The 18,683-nt window shown below is 45.4% G+C and overlaps 1 protein-coding gene across 1 annotated transcript in view; it reads right to left on the reverse strand.

Moving 5' to 3' along the window:
• LOC143958246 (vomeronasal type-2 receptor 26-like) overlaps positions 1 to 18,683 on the reverse strand; it is a 75,555-nt gene that overhangs the window by 15,565 nt on the left and 41,307 nt on the right. Inside the window, exons 4-5 of the mRNA XM_077467764.1 lie at positions 15,273 to 15,506; positions 1,777 to 1,900 (exon numbers count right to left, since the gene is read on the reverse strand). Coding sequence (XP_077323890.1) covers positions 1,777 to 1,900; positions 15,273 to 15,506 — 358 coding nt within the window. The remainder of the gene's footprint in view (positions 1 to 1,776; positions 1,901 to 15,272; positions 15,507 to 18,683) is intronic.

An 18,683-nucleotide genomic window follows, 5' to 3' on the forward strand; every position in this document is an offset into this window, starting at 1 on the left:
GATGAGTTTACTTCCTCTTTCATTCCCTGCAAAGGTAAAGCATAATGGACTACTATGCATCACATAGTAGTCCATTATGTGTCACTTACCTGACACAGGAGCCAGCGATGTCACCGCTGTCCCCTGTAGTCCGGCGCATCCATCTTCTCAGTGGGGTCTCGCTGCTCCGCCGCTGTCATTCGGCGAAGCCGCAATGACGTCACTCCCGCGCATGCGCACTGGAGCCGACATGCGCGCCTTAATCTAGGCTTACCTGTAGGTCAAAGTGTGTTGTAAGGGTTTACAACCACTTTAATATAGGCTTACCTGTAGCATAAGGTTGGGAAATTGGGTTTACAACCATCTTAACAGACTTTTTTCTTATCTTTGCACTCGACTGGCAAACACCTGACCATCCACTGTTCAGGGCCGAACCAATGCCAAACAGTTCCCCAATCTCTACTAGTAACCAATACATCTGAGAGGCTGACGTAAGGCAGCCTGTGTGTATAGTAATACCGAACTTAATGTCATGAGAGAATTTCAGTCCATGTGGAGAAACAAGCCACAACTTTTGCTTTAGAGGAAGAGGAGGTGAAATTACCAGACTGGTCTGAGGAATTCACCAAGAAAGTCATGCAGGGCCGGGACAAGGGGTGGGCAGGAGGGGAGGCTGCCCCTGGCGCAATGGTTTATTGCAAGGGTAGGGGGCACCCTGACCCCAACCCCAAGGGAAAGGGGGGTGCAGCTTGGCATCTTTGCCCTGGGCACTGGGTGACCTTGTCCCAGCACTGAAGTCACGTATAGAGTATTTAGAAAATCCTCAGGGGAACTTTGTGGGGAGGGGCGGAGGTTTTTTGTTTTGGGGGAAGTTACATTTCAACTTTGAAAAATATCTTACATGCAGTGTATGGACTTTAATCAACGTTCTAAATCTCAATGCAAGGATCTTAACCTGATACTAGACCAGTGAACTGTCTTAAGTTAGTTTAAACTGCCTCTGTATACGTGAAGGTTTCCCTTATTAGTACCAAAACACGTAGGCTGCAAGTAGTATCACACCCTCCCACATGTTATTTCCTGAGAATCTCTGAATTTCAGTGTCAATTTAAAAACCATTAATAGATTCAGGGCCGTTTTTAAGGCTGGGCAAAAGGGGCAGCTGCCCTGGGCCCTGTCATTGTTGTGGGGCCCAAAGCAGCTGCCTCATACTTGCCAACTATGCTGGTTTAAATTCCCTCGTCCCTTGAGGTTTTAGTTCCGTGCTGTGTCCCGATATCTCAGTGTGAAGTGCTGCTACTAATGCTGCCCAGCTCTGCCCTATTATTGTGTACAGATGACTCACCTGCAGACCCTGTGTTTACATGTAATTTACAGGCATTCATATGTAAATAGCAGAGGCAATGATATGTAAATAGCAGCGGGCGGCGGCATTGATATGTATATCATGCCCCCCCCGAGGTAATATCCACAGTAATCTCTAGCAACCAATCAACAAGCAGAAATCATGTGCTGTAACCTCTAGCAACCAATCAGTGAGCCGTGATGTGTGCTGTAACCTCTAGCAACCAGTCAGTGAGTGGTAATGATACACTGTAACCTCTGGCAACCAATCGCAATAGCTGCCTGATCTGATTCAGTAAACTGATTTTGAGTCTAGCTGCTATTTATTGTATGTCTCAGAGCAGGTGGAGAGTGAAACCGTATGGGGGGCCCGAGAAATGTTTTGTCCAGGGTCCAATCAATATTAAAGACAGCCCTGAATAGATTAAGCTGTATACAAAAAATAAAGTATACCTTTTTTGGTGGATATCTGCCCTTCTGGACATGGGGCACAGTCATAGCAGCAAGAGTGGATTGAAGATCCTGGCTTTTTTCTGTATCCGGGCAAACAAGCTTCTACACAAAGAGATTCCAGCTTCTAAAAGGAAGTGAAAAAATGAAGTTTGATTTGAGATTCAGTAGAAGTGTGCTGCAAACTATACCGTATCTCCTTATCCATTGATTCCATTGCACTTTAAAGTGCAGGCAAGGGGCGTGATTTGGCTGCTTCCTGGGAATGGCCGCCTGAGTCCACTGCTCTGCGGGGAGAGATTTTAGCAACACACAGCTGTATCTGCCTCTCTATGGGCACAGAGACCCAAAATATGTATAGAATCTCACAAAAATGAGTACACCCCTCACATTTTTGTAAATATTTTATTAAATCTTTTCATGTGACAACACTGAAGAAATGACACTTGTCTACAATGTAAAGTAGTGAGTGTACAGCTTGTATAACAGTGTAAATTTGCGCAAAGAAAAGTGCTGTGCTATACAGAGAATAGGATGAAGGAATAGGTAAGGGAGGTATTTTCCCTTGTACACATGGTCGGATATTCCGAAGGAAAATGTCCGATCGGACCGCGTTGTCGGATAATCCGACCATGTGTGGGCTCCATTGGACTGTTTCCGTCGGAATATCCGACCGACAAAGTTTTAGAGCTGGGCTATAAAACTTTCCGACAACATGATCTGATCGGACTTTGTCCGATTGTGTGTAGAGAATTCCGATCGGACAAAGTGCCACGCATGCTCAGATCAAATTCCTACACCAAATCTATTGGCTACTAGCCTCAACATAGTCCCGCCGCAACGAAATAACGTCACCACGTTATGAACGACCAGATTTAATGACAACTTTGTTTGACCGTGTGTATGCAACACAAGTTTCGGACAAAATCCGTCGGACAAAATCCGACGGATTTTGTTGTCGGAATGTCCGACCGTGTGTACAAGGGCTTAGACTATTTAGCAAGAGGCAATAATACGCATACATTTCGTAAATATACAAATAAGGTTGGCTGCAATATTTTGTGGAAAAAAAAGAAAATAAATATGGGTGAAAGAGGTCACAATCTATCTGCATGGAAAAAACCTCTTCTGATAATGTGCAAAAAAATTATCGAGTATTACTCCAAAATATATAAAGTGCTGGTGCTAATAAATGTTGATAGAAAACATTTGATCTGTATATAATAAATCATAACATGTAAAAGAGTCCGGAGAGTAATCAAAATAAATGTCAGTGTAATTGTTGCAAAAAAATGATAAATAAAGTGCAGACGTATAGTGACCCAATATAAGACATATAAAGTGCTGGTGCAATAGTTGCAATATTAATATAGTCTGTGCAAACAGTTGCAAAAAGTGCAGACTTAAGGTGGCCAAAAATATCACAAATAAAGTGCTGGTAAATATTTCTGCAAATGCAGTGCTGGTGATGAGTGATTTCCCCTTCCTTGTGATTAGATAGATGGGTGTCCCCTTACCTTACTGCTGTAAGATCACAGCATAAAGAGAGGCTTTGAAATGGGACCCTTGTGTGTCCACAGGAGGGGCGTCCCCAATATGGTCTCACAGGTATCTGGCCATAATGGTGTATGGCGCCCCTTTAAATTCACTTGGAGCGGGTATATGGCTCCCCCTTTAAGATCGCTGGAGTAGGTGAACCTCGTAGACAGGGCAAGAGAGATGCTCGATAGTGTAGTAGTTTTTAAAATATTTATTGGTAACAACACAGCAAAAAGTAGGTACTCACATTTAGTCAATAGTACACAAGCAAAACAGAAATGAGCAGAGAGCTCGTGCACATCACTTCAGGTATCTCGTTTCCCGGCGCGTGTTCGTCAAGGGTCACATAACTTCATCATGAGACAGTGGAAGTGTCCTTTTTATGTGTATTGGTAAGTGTATGTGGCGGGCATTTTCTTGAAGTCCCGTTCACCAGAAGTAGACATTTTCTTATCGCTCGTGTCGCCGGAAGTCTACCGGCGGCCATCTTTTTGAAAGGTATTAGGCGGAGAGATATAAACATCCATCCCAGAACGTTTTTTCGCTTGAAAAGCGGGTTTCAAAAGCGGCCGACCATTTAACCCCGATGTTCCATACTAGTATAAGAAAAGGGTCATGCATGGGCTAATATTATGTGTGCCGTCGCAAAAAAATATTGTTTGACAAAATGACGATTACAAATAAGTTCTAATAAACATATATATATATATGTATAAAAATGTAAAAAGAAATGTGAATAATATTAAAAATGGAAAAAGGGAAAAAAAACTAAAAAATGGAAACACATATCCAATAGGGATAAATGCTGAATAAAGATGAGCCGAACACCCCCCGGTTCGGTTCGCACCAGAACCTGGGAACAAACCTAAACTTCGTGTGAACTTTAGAACCCTATTAAAGTCTATGGGACTCGAACGTTCAAAATCAGAAGTGCTAATTTTAAAGGCTTATATGCAAGTTACTGTCCTAAAAGTGTTTGGGGACCTGGGTCCTGCCCCAGGGGACATGGATCAATTTTTTTTTTTCAAAATGTTTTTATTTGGAAACCAAAAGACATTTGTACAGGTTATCATCAGTCATTTTTCGGGCAATACTGCATTGGAGCAAATGAGACTTAGGAAGAAATAACATGTATCATCCAAACAAAGCATATGATAACAAATCTCATGATAAGTATACAAGCCAAAACAACTAACGTTGTGGGGATATAGACAGCCTGTGTAACACAAGAAATCTCATTTAGTGAGACTATGGTAAATCCTCTTGTAAAATAATGCTAGATTACAGTAGCTAGACAAATGAATAAAGAGAGGAAACTGGATGGATCTGTGTACTAACCCCTGAAAAAGTGGTCAACGAGATGGAGGGGGGTTATAACCGGGGAGACAGGGGAAGGAGGGGGGTGGGGGGAATAGCAGGCTGCAAAATGAATGAAACCTAATGAGATAGTCCCGACTCCTGAGGATGTCCATTGGGTATTGTACCAACCAGAGACGATGACGGGTGGAGGGTAAAATTTAGGATTGCTATTCCTCAGGGATCGGCTCATCAAAGGAGAAGGAGAGTGTATGTAGTGCCAGTTGGTCATCTGAAGAGAGAGCTGAGGAGATGAAAGCTTGCCATCTGAAAAAGAAGCGACATCTGGATTTGGGATCTTTAAAGTCCGTGAGGAGACGTTCTCTGAATAAAAGGGTACGATTTTTTTGCTTGAGTTAGGAGATGGGCGGGCTTTGGGAAGAAATCCAATTCCTCAGGATCCAGTCTCTGGAGGGAGGGTAAATGTCCGGTCTTGTAGGGGTAGAGGCCTTGGAAGATAAAGACCACGATAACAGTATGGGGTCCCAGTAGCCAAAAATCAATAGAAGGGGGTCCTTGTGCAGTTTCAGTAAGGTGACCTCCAGTATGAAGGATATAACTTGATCCCAGAATGAGGAGATAAAGGAGCATGACCAGAAATGGTGTGAAAGAGAGGGTCTAGGGGCCAAGCATAAGGGGCAAAGGGCTCCATCCTTGTTGGATTTGGGGGAGAGGAAAGGGACATAGGCCCGGCGAGCAATTTTGAGCTGAGTTTCTCTCCAGGTTTCATTCAGGGTTAGGCGGAGAACCTCCCGGAGGCCATGGAGGAGCTTTTCAACTAGGTCGGAATCTGGGAAGTCTTTACACCAGTTGGCCACAGATGAGCGGTGGTGAGAAGTCCCTTAAAAGAGGTTTGTATATATCCGAGATTGAGTATTGGCCATTCTGAAGTAGGCGGTGCAAAAAGCTAGGTTTAAATCTCAGAGATTCCACTTTACATGTGCTGGAAAGAAAGCTAATGCATTGCTTGTAATAAAAGGCATGAGAGGTAGGTAGGGAGAACAGGGTTGATACAGTCGAAAAGGGTAGCGGATTTCCAGTAGAGGGATTACACAGTGTGGAGAATTTTGAGAGGCCACGTTGCTGCCATAGTTCAAAGGATTTGTAGTGGAGACCAGGGAGGAATCCAGGGTTCCCTTGAATGGGCAAGTGAGACGAGATAAAAGGCGGGAGCTTGTGGATTTTTCTGATCTCTCTCCAGACCAGGGTAGTAGAAGATTGTGTTGATGTGGGGGAGGGACAGCTTTCCATTTGCAGTAAAAGGAGGGCCACCAAAGAGTAAGGGTGGGCCATAGCAGATTCCATATCATAGTTCGAGTGATGTGATTGTTGAGTTAACCAATCTAGACTGGTCCTTAGCAGACAGGCAAGGTTAAACATTGTGATATGAGGTAGACTAATACCCCCCTCACTCCTAGGAAGGTGTAGTTTCTTGAACGCTATACAAGGGGAATAAATCTGGAAAGAGGTTCCAGGGTGATGTTAAATAGTAGGGGGGACAGGGGACAACCTTGTCTGGTCCCTTTGTTGAGGCGGAATTCCTCAGAGAGGAGACCCGCTGCAACCAACCTAGCCGAAGGGGCTGTGTACATAGAATTTATGAGGTGACAGAAGGGGCCAGAGAAACCAATTTTGGCGAGTGAAAGTGAGAGCCAGTCGAAGCTGACATTATCGAAGGCTTTCTCTGCATCCAGGGTGATGATGGCGTAATCTCCCGTAGGGTCTCGTTTAGCTTGTTCGAGGGCTAAAAGTACCTTACGTATGTTCAAGGTGGGTGTACGTTGTTTTACAAAGCCGGATTGAGCAAGATGTATGAGATCAGGGAGGATGGCTGCTAGCCTGGAGGCTGCAATTTTTGACAGGATTTTAACATCCAGGTTGAGCAAAGAGATAGGCCTGTAGGAACCTGGTTCCAGTGGATCCTTTCCCTTCTTGGCAAGGAGTTTGATGATAGCTTGATTGCCCGTGGGTAGATATGGACTACCTAACCAGATGCCAGAGAAAACCGAATGGAGTATGGGTACCGTGATATTAAGGAGAGTTTTGTAGAACTCGCCGTTAAAACCATCTGGGCCAGGAGCTTTTGAAGGGCGAAGGCTTCTAATGGTGCGTTCTATGTCGTCGGCTGTGATAGGGGAGTTCAGAGATTCTAACTGGGTGGGAGAAATGCATGGTATTTGCACTTTGTCTAGTAAAGAGCGGGCTGCATTCTTGTCAATTGGGTCTGGGCCATAGAGGGCTGTGTAAAAATCCAGCATAGTCTTGTTTATGCCAGGGGGGGTAGAATGGATGGCCCCTGAGTTGTCACGGAGGGAGGTAATGTGAGTTGGCCAGGAAGGGCCTTTGCAAAGCCTGGAAAGAAGCTTGCCAAACTTGTTCCCAAAGTTGTGTAGGGTGGCGTCGAGGTATGCTTTTTTGGTGAGTTCAAGAGTAGATGCCCAGGAGTCAAAGGAAGATTTAGCGGCCAACCATTCATCTCTGTCCGCAGAGGAGGTGGAGGTGGCAATGGAGATTTGAGCTCTATGCAGTCTGGTACTAGCTAACTTGAACTTGGCCAAGGCATTCCTTTTAACCACTTCAGGACCGCCGTATTGCCAATGTACGTCAGCACAATGGCACAGGCAGGCACAATCACGTACATCTAAGTGATTGCCTTCCAGCGGGTGGGGGGTCCGATCGGACCCCCTCCCGCTGGTTACGGCGGTCCGATTCGGTCCAGGAGCGCTCCGTGATGAGGGGATGGCCGTTGGTTTTCGGCCACCCCCTCTGGATCGCTCCTGGCCAATGAGAAGCTTCCTCCCCTGTGTATTGTTTACACAGGAAGGAGGAAGTGATGTCATTCTCCTCGGGGCGGTCTTTTTGACCGGACTACGAGGAGAAGACAGAAAGTAAGTGTGCACCAACACTACACTGACATGTAGGTACACACAGGCACACAAACCCCCCCCCGATCCCCCCCCCCCCCGATCGCCCCCCGATCCCCCCCCCGCCCCCCCTCCCCCCCCAGTCACAGTGTCACTGATTGCATTGATCATTTCTTTACTGATCAATGCATTCAGTGTCAGTTGTGACAGTAAAAACTGTCAGGACAGTTAGTGTTAGGTCCAGGGTAGCCCCCTATCACCCCCCAATAAATATTTAACCCCCTGATTGCCCCTAGAGTTAACCCTTTCACCCCCTTTTGCCAGTGTCACTAAGCGATCATTTTTCTGATCGCTGCATGTGTCGCTAGGTAGCTAGTTATTTTTTTAGGTTCACCGCCAGGTTTTTATATCGCTAGGTACCCCGATATACTACCCAATAATGGTTTTAACCCCCTGATTGCCGCTAGTTAACCCTTTCACCCCCTTTTGCCAGTGTCACTAAGCAATCGTTTTTCTGATCGCTGCATTAGTGTCGCTACAGTCGCTAGGTAGCTAGTTATTTTTTTAGGTTCACCGCCAGGTTTTTATAGCGCTAGGTACCCCGATATACTACCCAATAATGGTTTTAACCCCCTGATTTCCGCTAGTTAACCCTTTCACCCCCTTTTGCCAGTGTCACTAAGCGATAATTTTTCTGAACGCTGCATCAGTGTCGCTAGTGTCGCTAGGTAGCTAGTTATTTTTTTAGGTTCACCGCCAGGTTTTTATAGCGCTAGGTACCCCGATATACTACCCAATAATGGTTTTAACCCCCTGATTGCTGCTAGTTAACCCTTTCACCCCCTTTCACCAGCGATCACAGTATAAGTGTCACTGGTGACGCTGGTTAGCCAGTTAGTTATTTAGGTTCCCCGTCAGGTTTTTATATAGCGCCAGGGACCCCCATATACTACCTAATAAAAATTTGAACCCCCTGATTGCTCCTAGTTAACCCTTTCACCACTGATCACCGTATAAGTGTTACGGGTGACTCTGGTTAGTTTGTTTTTTATAGCATCAGGGCACCCACCATTTATTACCCAATAAAGGTTTAACCCCCTGATCACCCGGCGGGTGATATCAATTAGGTTTTAGGGTCAGGGTCTGCGTCGCCCCAGGCAGCGCTAGGTTAGTGCCAGTACCGCTAACACCCACACACAAAGCATACACCTCCCGTAGTGGTATAGAATCTGAACAGATCAATATCTGATCTGATCAGATCTATACTAGCGTCCCCAGCAGTTTAGGGTTCCAAAAAAACGCATTGTTAGCGGGATCAGCCCAAATACCTGCTGGCACCTGCGTTTTGCCCCTCTGCCCAGCCCACCCAAGTGCAGTATCGATCGATCACTGTCACTTACAAAACACTAAACACATAACTGCAGCGATCGCAGAGTCAGGCCTGATCCCTGCCATCGCTAACAGGTTTTTTGGTAGCATTTTATATTCAAATCCGGAAGGCAGTGCTTGGTTTTCGGGGTCCCGTACGTGGCTAGGCTCCCAAAAAGTCCCCCACATGTGGTATCCCCGTACTCGGGAGAAGCAGCAGAATTTATTTTGGGGTGTAATTTGACTTCTGCCCATAGCATGTGTGAGCAATATATCATTTAGTGACAACTTTGTGCAAAAAAAAAAAGTTTGTAATATTCCCGCAACTTTTGGCAAAATATAAAATATTCCATGGACTCAACATGCCTCTCAGTAAATAGCTTGGGGTGTCTACTTTCCAAAATGGGGTCATTTGGGGGGGTTTTGTGCTATTTTGGCATTTTATGGACTTCGAAACTGTGATAGGTAGTGAGGAGTTAAATCAAAAATTTGCACCCTTAGAAATCCTGAAGGTGGTGATTGGTTTTCGGGGTGCCGTGCGCGACTAGACTCCCAAAAAGTCCCACACATGTGGTATCCCCGTACTCAGGAGAAGCAGCAGAATGTATTTTGGGGTGTCATTTCACATATGCCCATAGCATGTGTGAGCAATATATCATTTAGTGACAACTTTGTGCAAAAAAAAAAAAAGTTTGTAATATTCCCGCAACTTGTGGCAAAATATAAAATATTCCATGGACTCAACATGCCTCTCAGTAAATAGCTTGGGGTGTCTACTTTCCAAAATGGGGTCATTTTGGGGGGTTTTGTGCTATTTTGGCATTTTATGGCCTTCGAAACTGTGATAGGTAGTGAGGAGTTAAATCAAAAATTTGCACCCTTAGAAAGAAAGGTGGTGATTGGTTTTCGGGGTGCCGTGCACGACTAAACTCCCAAAAAGTCCCACACATGTGGTATCCCCATACTCGGGAGAAGTAGCGGAATATATTTTGGGGTGCAATTCCACATATAACCATGGCATGTGTGAGCAATATATCATTTAGTGACAACTTTTTGTAAAAAAACATTTTTTTTGTCATTATTCAATCCCTTAGGACAAAACAAATAAATATTCAATGGGCTCAACATACCCATCAGCAATTTCCTTGGGGTGTCTACTTTCCAAAATGGGGTCATTTGGGGGGGATTTGTACTGCCCTGCCATTTTAGCACCTCAAGAAATGAGATCGGCAGTCATAAATTAAAAGCTGTGTAAATTCCAGAAAATGTACTCTAGTTTGTAGACGCTATAACTTTTGCGCAAACCAAAAAATATACGCTTATTGACATTTTTTTTACTAAAGACATGTGGCTGAATAAATTTTGCCCTCAATGTATGACTAAAATTTAGTTTATTCGATTTTTCTTATAACAAAAAGAAGAAAATATCTTTTTTTTTCAAAATTTTCGCTCTTTTTCCATTTATATCGCAAAAAAAAAAAATCGCAGAGGCAATCAAATACCATCAAAAGAAAGCTCTATTTGTGGGAAGAAAAGGACGCAAATTTCGTTTGGGTGCAATATTACATGACCGCGCAATTACCAGTTAAAGCAGCGCAGTGCGAAATTGCAAAAAGACCTCTGGTCCTTAAGGTATTTATTGGTCCGGAGCTGAAGTGGTTAAACATGGAGGCATAGGATGTGATCCTACCCCGTAAGAATGCTTTACCAGCATCCCACAGGAGGTTCGGATCATAAAAGGTGAATTCAGATGGGATAGCCACCAAATGTCCGTAAGATGAAGGGATTCCATAGTGGAGGCAAACAGGGAGGGGGTGGCGTGGGGGGGATTCAAAGGAAGGATTTTCGGGGAGGACCTGTCAACTGTTGGGTCCATGATCGTTAAAATCTCCCCCGATTAGATGGGGAATATGGGTGGTATTGAGGAGCCAAGTGGATAGCTGACAGTAAAAGGATTTGGACCGACTGTTGGGGGCGTATATATAGGAGATCATGAGTTCCTTGGAGCCTATTTTAACTTGTGTCTAGAGAAACCGCCCTTGGTCGTCTGTGTGATTGGAGAGTACGGAACATGGGAGGTGCCCAGGACCGAGCCCACCCAAAGTTTCTACATACGATGGAAGTCAGAAGCTGGGAGGTGGGTTTCTTGTAATAAGGCTATGTCAGTCTTTAACCGTTTAAGGTGGTGAAGGATCTTCATTCTCTTATGAGAACGGAGACCCTTCACATTCCATGATACTACCCTAAGAGATTATAAGGTGGAGAGAATGTGCAGAAAGGCCGTGGGTATGGCGCTCCATCAGTGGAATAGTGGAGATTGGACTTAAGACCGGGACTAAAGGAAAAATAGAAGTGCCTAGCCCTCAGGTGGGGGATGAAAGGGGAAGGGTAGAGGGGGAAGGGGGAAGGGGGAGAGGGGAAGGAAGGGTGGAAAGATCAGGACAGGTAGAAACAATACAACAACTACAGCAACTATTAGTGCAAACTTCACTTTTTTCCACATGAGTTCACTGTGCAAAGCGGCTCCCCATACAGGACCATGTATGGAAGTAGGGGATAGCAAATGTGCCTGAGTGCCCTAGAGCCATTTGTAAGACATGTGGGCAATCCGGGGTGGGTCCTAGAGAGAAAGAAGAGCCAGGCGTGGTGCACAGTGGACTCCTGAAGAAGACAAGGCACATATCAAAAATAAAATAAAAAACTGTACAACATAGCATAATTGGAGAAAGCCGTGGAATAAAAAACTTTAACAATATGAGAGAGACTAGTGGCCAGTAGGCCTTGTGGTTACGTCTATGAACGATAACAGTGGTGGATAGCGCGTGAGGCCAGTGACCATGTACAAGAAGGCCCGAACAAGGACAACTCAATGCCCCAGTAGTCTGAACAGGGGTCAGAGTCCAGATGTCGTCTCTGGGCTGCTGCTGGAGGGCCTCTGCATCAGATTAGGGCATTGCAGCTGCTTGGGAAGAAGAAAACACAGAATAAGATACAAGTCATATGACCTGAGGTAGAGGAGTAGAAATCCTTGGGCGGACCAGCAGATTTCAGCGCAGGGTGTTGCGGTTGCGGTGATCAGGAGCAGAAGGCCTGAAGCGTTTGGGAGAGTCTTTGCGTGGGCTATGCTGTTCCAGAGAGCGGAGGCTGGTTGCAGATTTGGAAGGCGTGTGGGGGAGTGAGTCCGGCCTAAGCGAATGAAGATAAGATTCTGCTTCCTCTGCATCCTGGAATGAAAGCTGATCTCCTTTAGGTGATTTAAGGCGTAAGGTTGCCGGGAAGGCCAGGGTAAATTAAATAATCGGCAAAGAGGAGGATTTTTACCCCATCAATGTGGAGATCAGGGGATTGCCGAAATTTCTGGAGGAGAAACGACTTGTCGGCATAGTTGAGATACTTGGCAATGATGGGCCGCGGGGACTTGCGTTCAGCATTGAAGGATCCCATACGGTGTGCACGTTCCACCGTAAATGGGTCTGCCAGACCCATGGCTTCAGGAATGCGTTTTTAGCAAAAGTCTGTTAAAGCAGCAGAAGGGAGCGACTCAGGGACACCTACAAAATGCAGGTTACTCCTTCTGGATCTGTTTTCCAGGTCTTCCAATTTGTGGGTGATGTATTGGTTAGTTTTATCTTGGGATTGGTCCACGGCTTGGGCTTGGTAGAGTTCAACTTCTACCTCTGATATGCGGTGTTCCAGATCATTTAATCTGGTGGTGTGTTCGGTTAGTTGTGCTTTTAGCTGCTTCATGCCAGCATTAACCGCTTTCTCCACAGAGGCCACGATCATGGGGGTCAGGAGGGCCGCCACTGCCTGAGAAATGCAGTGTGTGTGTCCGTCATCCCCAGGGGGGCTGTTGGAGAAGTTAACCGCTGGCGGGGTTTGCAGGGATAGTGGAGGAGCTGATCCCTGGGGTAGAGCGGTGTGCGAGGTGGGGGGTGCCGGGCAGCACTGCCACTAACCTCCATGTCTGAAATGTGAACGTTCGTTGCAGCGTGCGTGTAGGCCGAAGCCGGGGGCTCAATTTGCGGCCTGTCCAGCGGAGCTGCTGCGGCCGTGTACGAGCGGGCACCGTTTTTTTCCACAAAGCGGTCCATCTGTTCCCGGTGGGTGAGGTGGAACACCCGATGGTGGCAGATGGGCTGAAGGGGCCTCTTAGGCTGGTTTTTCAGGCCGATTTAGGGTACCTGGAGCAGGAGCCGTGAGAAGCTACCACAACGGGAAGTGCAAAAAAAAGTTTTAAAAATGACTGTTTTTTTCGGGAGCAGTGATTTTAATAATGCTTAAAGTGAAACAATAAAAGTGTAATATTCCTTTAAATTTCGTACCTGGGGGGTTTGTATAGTATGCCTGTAAAGGGGTGCATGTTTCCCATGCTTAGAACTGTCTCTGCACAAAGTGTCATTTCTGCAGGAAAAAAAAGTCCTTTAAAATCACTCGCGGCTATAATGAATTGTTGGCTCCCGTAATACAGAGAACACTCATTGAAAGTCATTGATAAAAAAAAAAAAAATAAAAAAAAGCGTGGGGTTCCCCCAAATTCAATTATTGGGCCCTTCCGGTCTGGTATGGATTTTAAGGGGAACTCCGCATCAAATGTAAAAACAAATGACTTGGGGTTCCCCCCAAATATACATATCAGACCCTTCAGGTCTGGTATGGATTTAAAAAAGAACTCCACGCCAAATTTAAAAAAAAAATGGCGTGGAGTTCACACTCCACCCCAGACCCTTTATCCGAGCATGCAACCTGGCAGGTCGCAGGAAAAGAGGGGGGGACAAGAGAGAGCGCCACCCCCTCCTGAACCGTACAAGGCCACATACCCTCAACATTGGGAAGATGCTTTGGGGGTCTGTGACTCCCTCAAAGCACCTTGTCCTCATGTTGATGAGGACAAGGGCCTCATCCCCACAACCCTGGCCGGTGGTTGTGGGGGTCTGCCGGCAGGGGGCTTATCAGAATCTGGAAGCCCCCTTTAACAAGGGGACCCCCATATCCCGCCCCTCCTGTTTGAAATGGTAAGGGGGTACAAAAGTACCCCTACCATTTCACAAAGAAAGTGTAAAAAATTGTTAAAAAAGACACACACACCGTTGCAGCGACGGATGATCATCTCTCCGGGGTCCAGCGATGGGTGATCTGGTCAAGCGACGGGTGATCTCTTCCTCCAGTGCAGCGCATCCATCCTCTGTCTCCACCGGAGACACTGCGGGGATCCCGGTGTTCTGACAGATAGTGTCCTGCCATCATATAGTGTCCGCCCCGTACTGTGCATGCGCAGTACGGGGCAGAAGAAGCTTCGTAAAATCTCAGAAGATGAACGGCGCCTGCGCCGTGAGCGGAGGTGGTAGCCCCACCATCCAAGCGGACATAGGGTTGCGCTCGGCTCTTTTATATTCCAACTCTATGTCCACTTGGATGGTGGGGATAGAACCTGGACTCACGGCGCAGGCGCCGTTCATCCTCTGCTATTTTCGTAATCTGTGTGTGCTGTGTACTGTGCATGTGCAGTACACAGCGGACACTATCTGATGGGGGACCAAATATGATAGGACACCGGCAGCCTGACATTTCTTATATGAGGTGGGCGGGGCCACCGTCACCTGACACCGCCTCCCTCTGATGCAAGGATAAAGCCAGGCTTCCCCGGTGACATACGGGTGACCCCGTCCCCCTCTGATGTAACGTGGGTTTCTGTTTTTTTATTTTTAATAAAGGACTTATCCCAACAGTGTCTGTGTGTTTTTTTTACAATTTTTTACACTTTCTTTGTGAAATGGTAGGGGTACAATGTACCCGTTACCATTTCAAACTGGGGGGGCGGGATCTGGGGGTCCCCTTGTTAAAGGGGGCTTCCAGATTCCGATAAGCCCCTCACCTGCAGACCCCCACAACCACCAGCCAGGGTTGTGGGGATGAGGCCCTTGTCCCCATCAACATGGGGACATGGTGTTTTGAGGGGTCACAGACCCCCAAAGCATCCTCCCAATGTTGAGGGCATGTGGCCTGGTACGGTTCAGGAGGGGGACCCTCTCTCATCCCCCTCTCTAAACTAGCCCTTAGGGCTTACATACATTTTCAACCATTTTATCCTGAGGGGCAGAAGTCGTTCCCCACGGAGAACCCCATAATCCATGAGTATTAGTAAGAAATAATCCCTAAAATGATTTTACTTTCCTGTGTAGTTTCTGTTATTTATACTGATATGTGAAGGGAAGATAAGTATATTATAATATTTGAAGCAATAAAGCTCATGGGTAACACTTCTGTACAAAATGGCATTGACTGACTATAATTGTTACACATCTGCTATGAAAACTGTACAATGGGTGGCCGATGTCACGAGAAGTGAGAGCCACATGTGTTCCTCCTCACCGTATTATTTTCTTCGTCCCATGTTATTTCGTTGGGGTCAATATGAAGTTGGTCTCCTTCTTTAGCCCATGGCGTGTACAAACCGACATCGGTAAAGCTTGAGCTAAAGCGGCGGACGGACTTCACCCAATTTACAATTTTGTAGTGGAAAGGAAATTCACCATTTTCATCGAAGAAGGTCATTCTGTCTGCCGTCTTGAATGGATTTTTTATTTGTTTCACATATTTATGCAACTGGAGGACAGAAAAACCTCAAACAAGTTAAAGCTGAAGTTTAATCAGTTTGTATGAAAACTGAACGGCATATTCCAGATGAGATCTTACTAATGATTTGAACAGGGGCAAAATGATATCTCTCTCTCTGGAGTCCATACCTCTCTTAATACAAGAAAGGACTTTGCTCGCTTTGGAAACCGCAGCTTGGCATTGCATGCTATTATTGATCTTACCAAAACCCCCAGATCCTTCTCCACCATTGATTGCCCCAGTTGTACTCCCCCTAGTATGTATGCATATTCTTAGCCCCCAAGTGCATAATTTTACATTTATCAACATTAAACCTCATCTGCCACATAGTCGCCCAATTAGACAGAGCATTGAGGTCGGCTTGTAAATTGGAGACATCCTGTAAGGACATTATTCCACTGCATAGCTTGGTGTCATCTGCAAAGACAGAAATTTTACTTTTAATCCCAGACCCAATATCATTTATAAAGATATTAAAAAGTAAGGGTCCCAGCACTGAATTTCACATTACTCTCATTTTTGCACAAATTGTGGATGGGATTGAAGCACAGTGACACAGCTTACCTCTATAACCAAAACAAAGCACCTTCTACAAATGTATTTCAAATGTTCTGATAAAGAACTATAACTCTCATGTATTTTGCTAATGATTAAATGACATTACAGCACTCATAAGGTAAAGTTAGGTTGTTTATATAATAACTCATTTACTTCGCTAGAATGACTATGAAGAAAGATGTTATAAGAACACATGGTTCTTCTCTGGATTCTTGGAAAGCCTTTTATGTGCAACATGGAGACAGTAATGCCGCATACACACGACCGGAATTCCGGCCAGAAAAAGACCGATGAGAGCTTTTCATCGGAAAATGTGACCGTGTGTAGGCTGCATCGGAATTTAGCTGTCCGAATTTCCGCCAGCCAAATATTGATAGCATGTTCTCAATTTTCCAGACGGAAAAACTTTCTATCAGAAATTCCAATCATGTGTATGTAATTCAGACATGCCAAAACTCACGCATGCTCAGATTGAACTACGAGACGGTAGCTATTGGCTACTGGGTATTGAACTTCCCTTTTCTAGTCCCGTCGTACGTGTTCTACATCACTGCGTTATAAACAATCGGAATTTGGTGTGACCGTGTGTAGGCAAGACAGCTTGAGCCGAATTCCATCGGAATTCTGTCGGGAAAACCATCAGAGCTTTTTCCGATGAGAATTCCGATCGTATGTACGCGGCATTAGGGATTGAAATAGACTGTGCACTTTGCAAGTGCCATTGCTCCAGATCTTAATAAATGAGGTAAAGCTTCAGTTTGCAAAGAATTCCCAATCACATGCAAGGAAAATAAAAATAACTGCACTTGCAGAGTGCACAGTCTATTATTAGCTTTAGTAAATCAGCCCCATGCTCTCTTTGTTCTGCAATAATGGATTTGGAAATCTTGAGGCCTGTCAAGCTGATAAATTGTTCCAAGATAACAGGAATGAATGTCTTTTTTAGTGAATAATGATTTGCTTGTGCAAATTCGTAAAGGTGTTCTTTCATGTGTAAAATTTTTGGGAGGGATTTATGTGGCAGCCAGCCAGAATTGAAGCATAAAAGCCTCCTTGTTGGGTCAGCAAAAGAGGTTTGGATCGCGGCCGGCTGAGCAGGAATTGACCAAGATTAGAACCATGTATAGGCAGGCTGAATGTACCAAGTGGATCAATCGATCAACTTGAGTACAACAAGCCTGCCGGATTTTACATGTGTTTATCGCAAGCAGCTGGTATAGCTGCTAGCAATAATCACTGTCTACTCCCGGTGGGTATGCCCCCCCGCTGGGAGAATACAATGGCTTGGCAGGAGAGTCCCCTTTAAACACTGTCTGTGGTTGCAGGAAAGAAATTTGCTCCATGAATGGCCTGCCTTAAGCCTCGTACACACAATGAGAAAACCGGACAAAAAATTCTGCTTTTGTCCCGTGATGTAAATCCATCTCACGCCGCTGACGAGCTGAAAAGTAAAAAAAGCCGCAACAGCTCCGCCTCCATGGGAGGCTCCCGCCGAGTGATGCTGCTTCTCGGCGACAGCTGTTATATAGCTGAGGGCGGGGTCACCCATTTACGTCACCGGGTGGCCCCGCCCTCGGCTATATAACCAATGTCACCAAGAAGAAGCATCACTTGGAGACAGAGCTGTTGCTTTTTTTTTTTGGGCTCGGGCAACGTGAGCTTTACATCACGGGACATTTTTATTTTTTTATCTTTTAATAAAGGACTTGTCCCAAAGTGTCGCCTGTCTTTTTTACTATTTTTGACACTTTTTTTTGTGAAATGGTAGGGGTACAATGTACCCATTACCAATTCACATGGGGGAGGCCAGGATCTGGGGGTCCCCTTGTTAAAGGGGGCTTCCGGATTCTAGTAAGCCCCCCGCCTGCAGACCCCCACAACCAGCGGGCAAGGGTTGTGGGGATGAGGCCCTTGTCCCCATCAACATAGGGACAAGGTGCTTTAGGGGGCTACTCTCATCCCCCCCTCTTTTCCTGTGGCCTGCCAGGTTGCTTGCTCATATAAGGATCTGGTATGGATTTTGGGGGGACCCCTACACCATTTTTTTTTTACATTTGGTGCAGGGTTCTCCTTCATTTCCATACCAGACCTGAAGGGCCTGGTATGGATTTTGGGGGGACCCCCACGCAATTGTTTTTTGGTTCGGGGTTCCCCTTCATATTCATACCAGACCCAAAGGGCCTGGTAATGGACTGGGGGACCCATGCCATTTTTTTTTCAATGAGCTTTATCTATATTGCCGGGGCCCCACAATTCATTATAGCCATGATCAGTTTTAAATGCCTTTTCTCCTTTTTCCAAAATGTAATTTTGTGGAGGTACTGTTCTAAACATGGGAAAATTGTGCCACTTTTCAGGCATACTAAGGACACTCTCCAGGCACGATATTTAAAGGAATATTTCATTTTTATTGTTTCACTTTAAGCATTATTAAAATCACTGCTCCCAAAAAAAACAATTGTTTTTAAAACTTTTTTTGGCATTGATACATGTCCCCTTGGGCAGGACCCGGGTCCCCAAACACTTTTTATGACAATAACTTGAATATAAGCCTTTAAAATTAGCACTTTTAATTTTTTATGCTCGTGTCCCATGGACTTTAATGGT

The sequence above is a fragment of the Lithobates pipiens genome, unplaced genomic scaffold (genome assembly GCF_037356315.1).
Source record: "Lithobates pipiens isolate NorthernLeopardFrog02 unplaced genomic scaffold, aLitPip1_a1.2 Scaffold_6, whole genome shotgun sequence".
Classification (NCBI taxonomy): domain Eukaryota; kingdom Metazoa; phylum Chordata; class Amphibia; order Anura; family Ranidae; genus Lithobates; species Lithobates pipiens.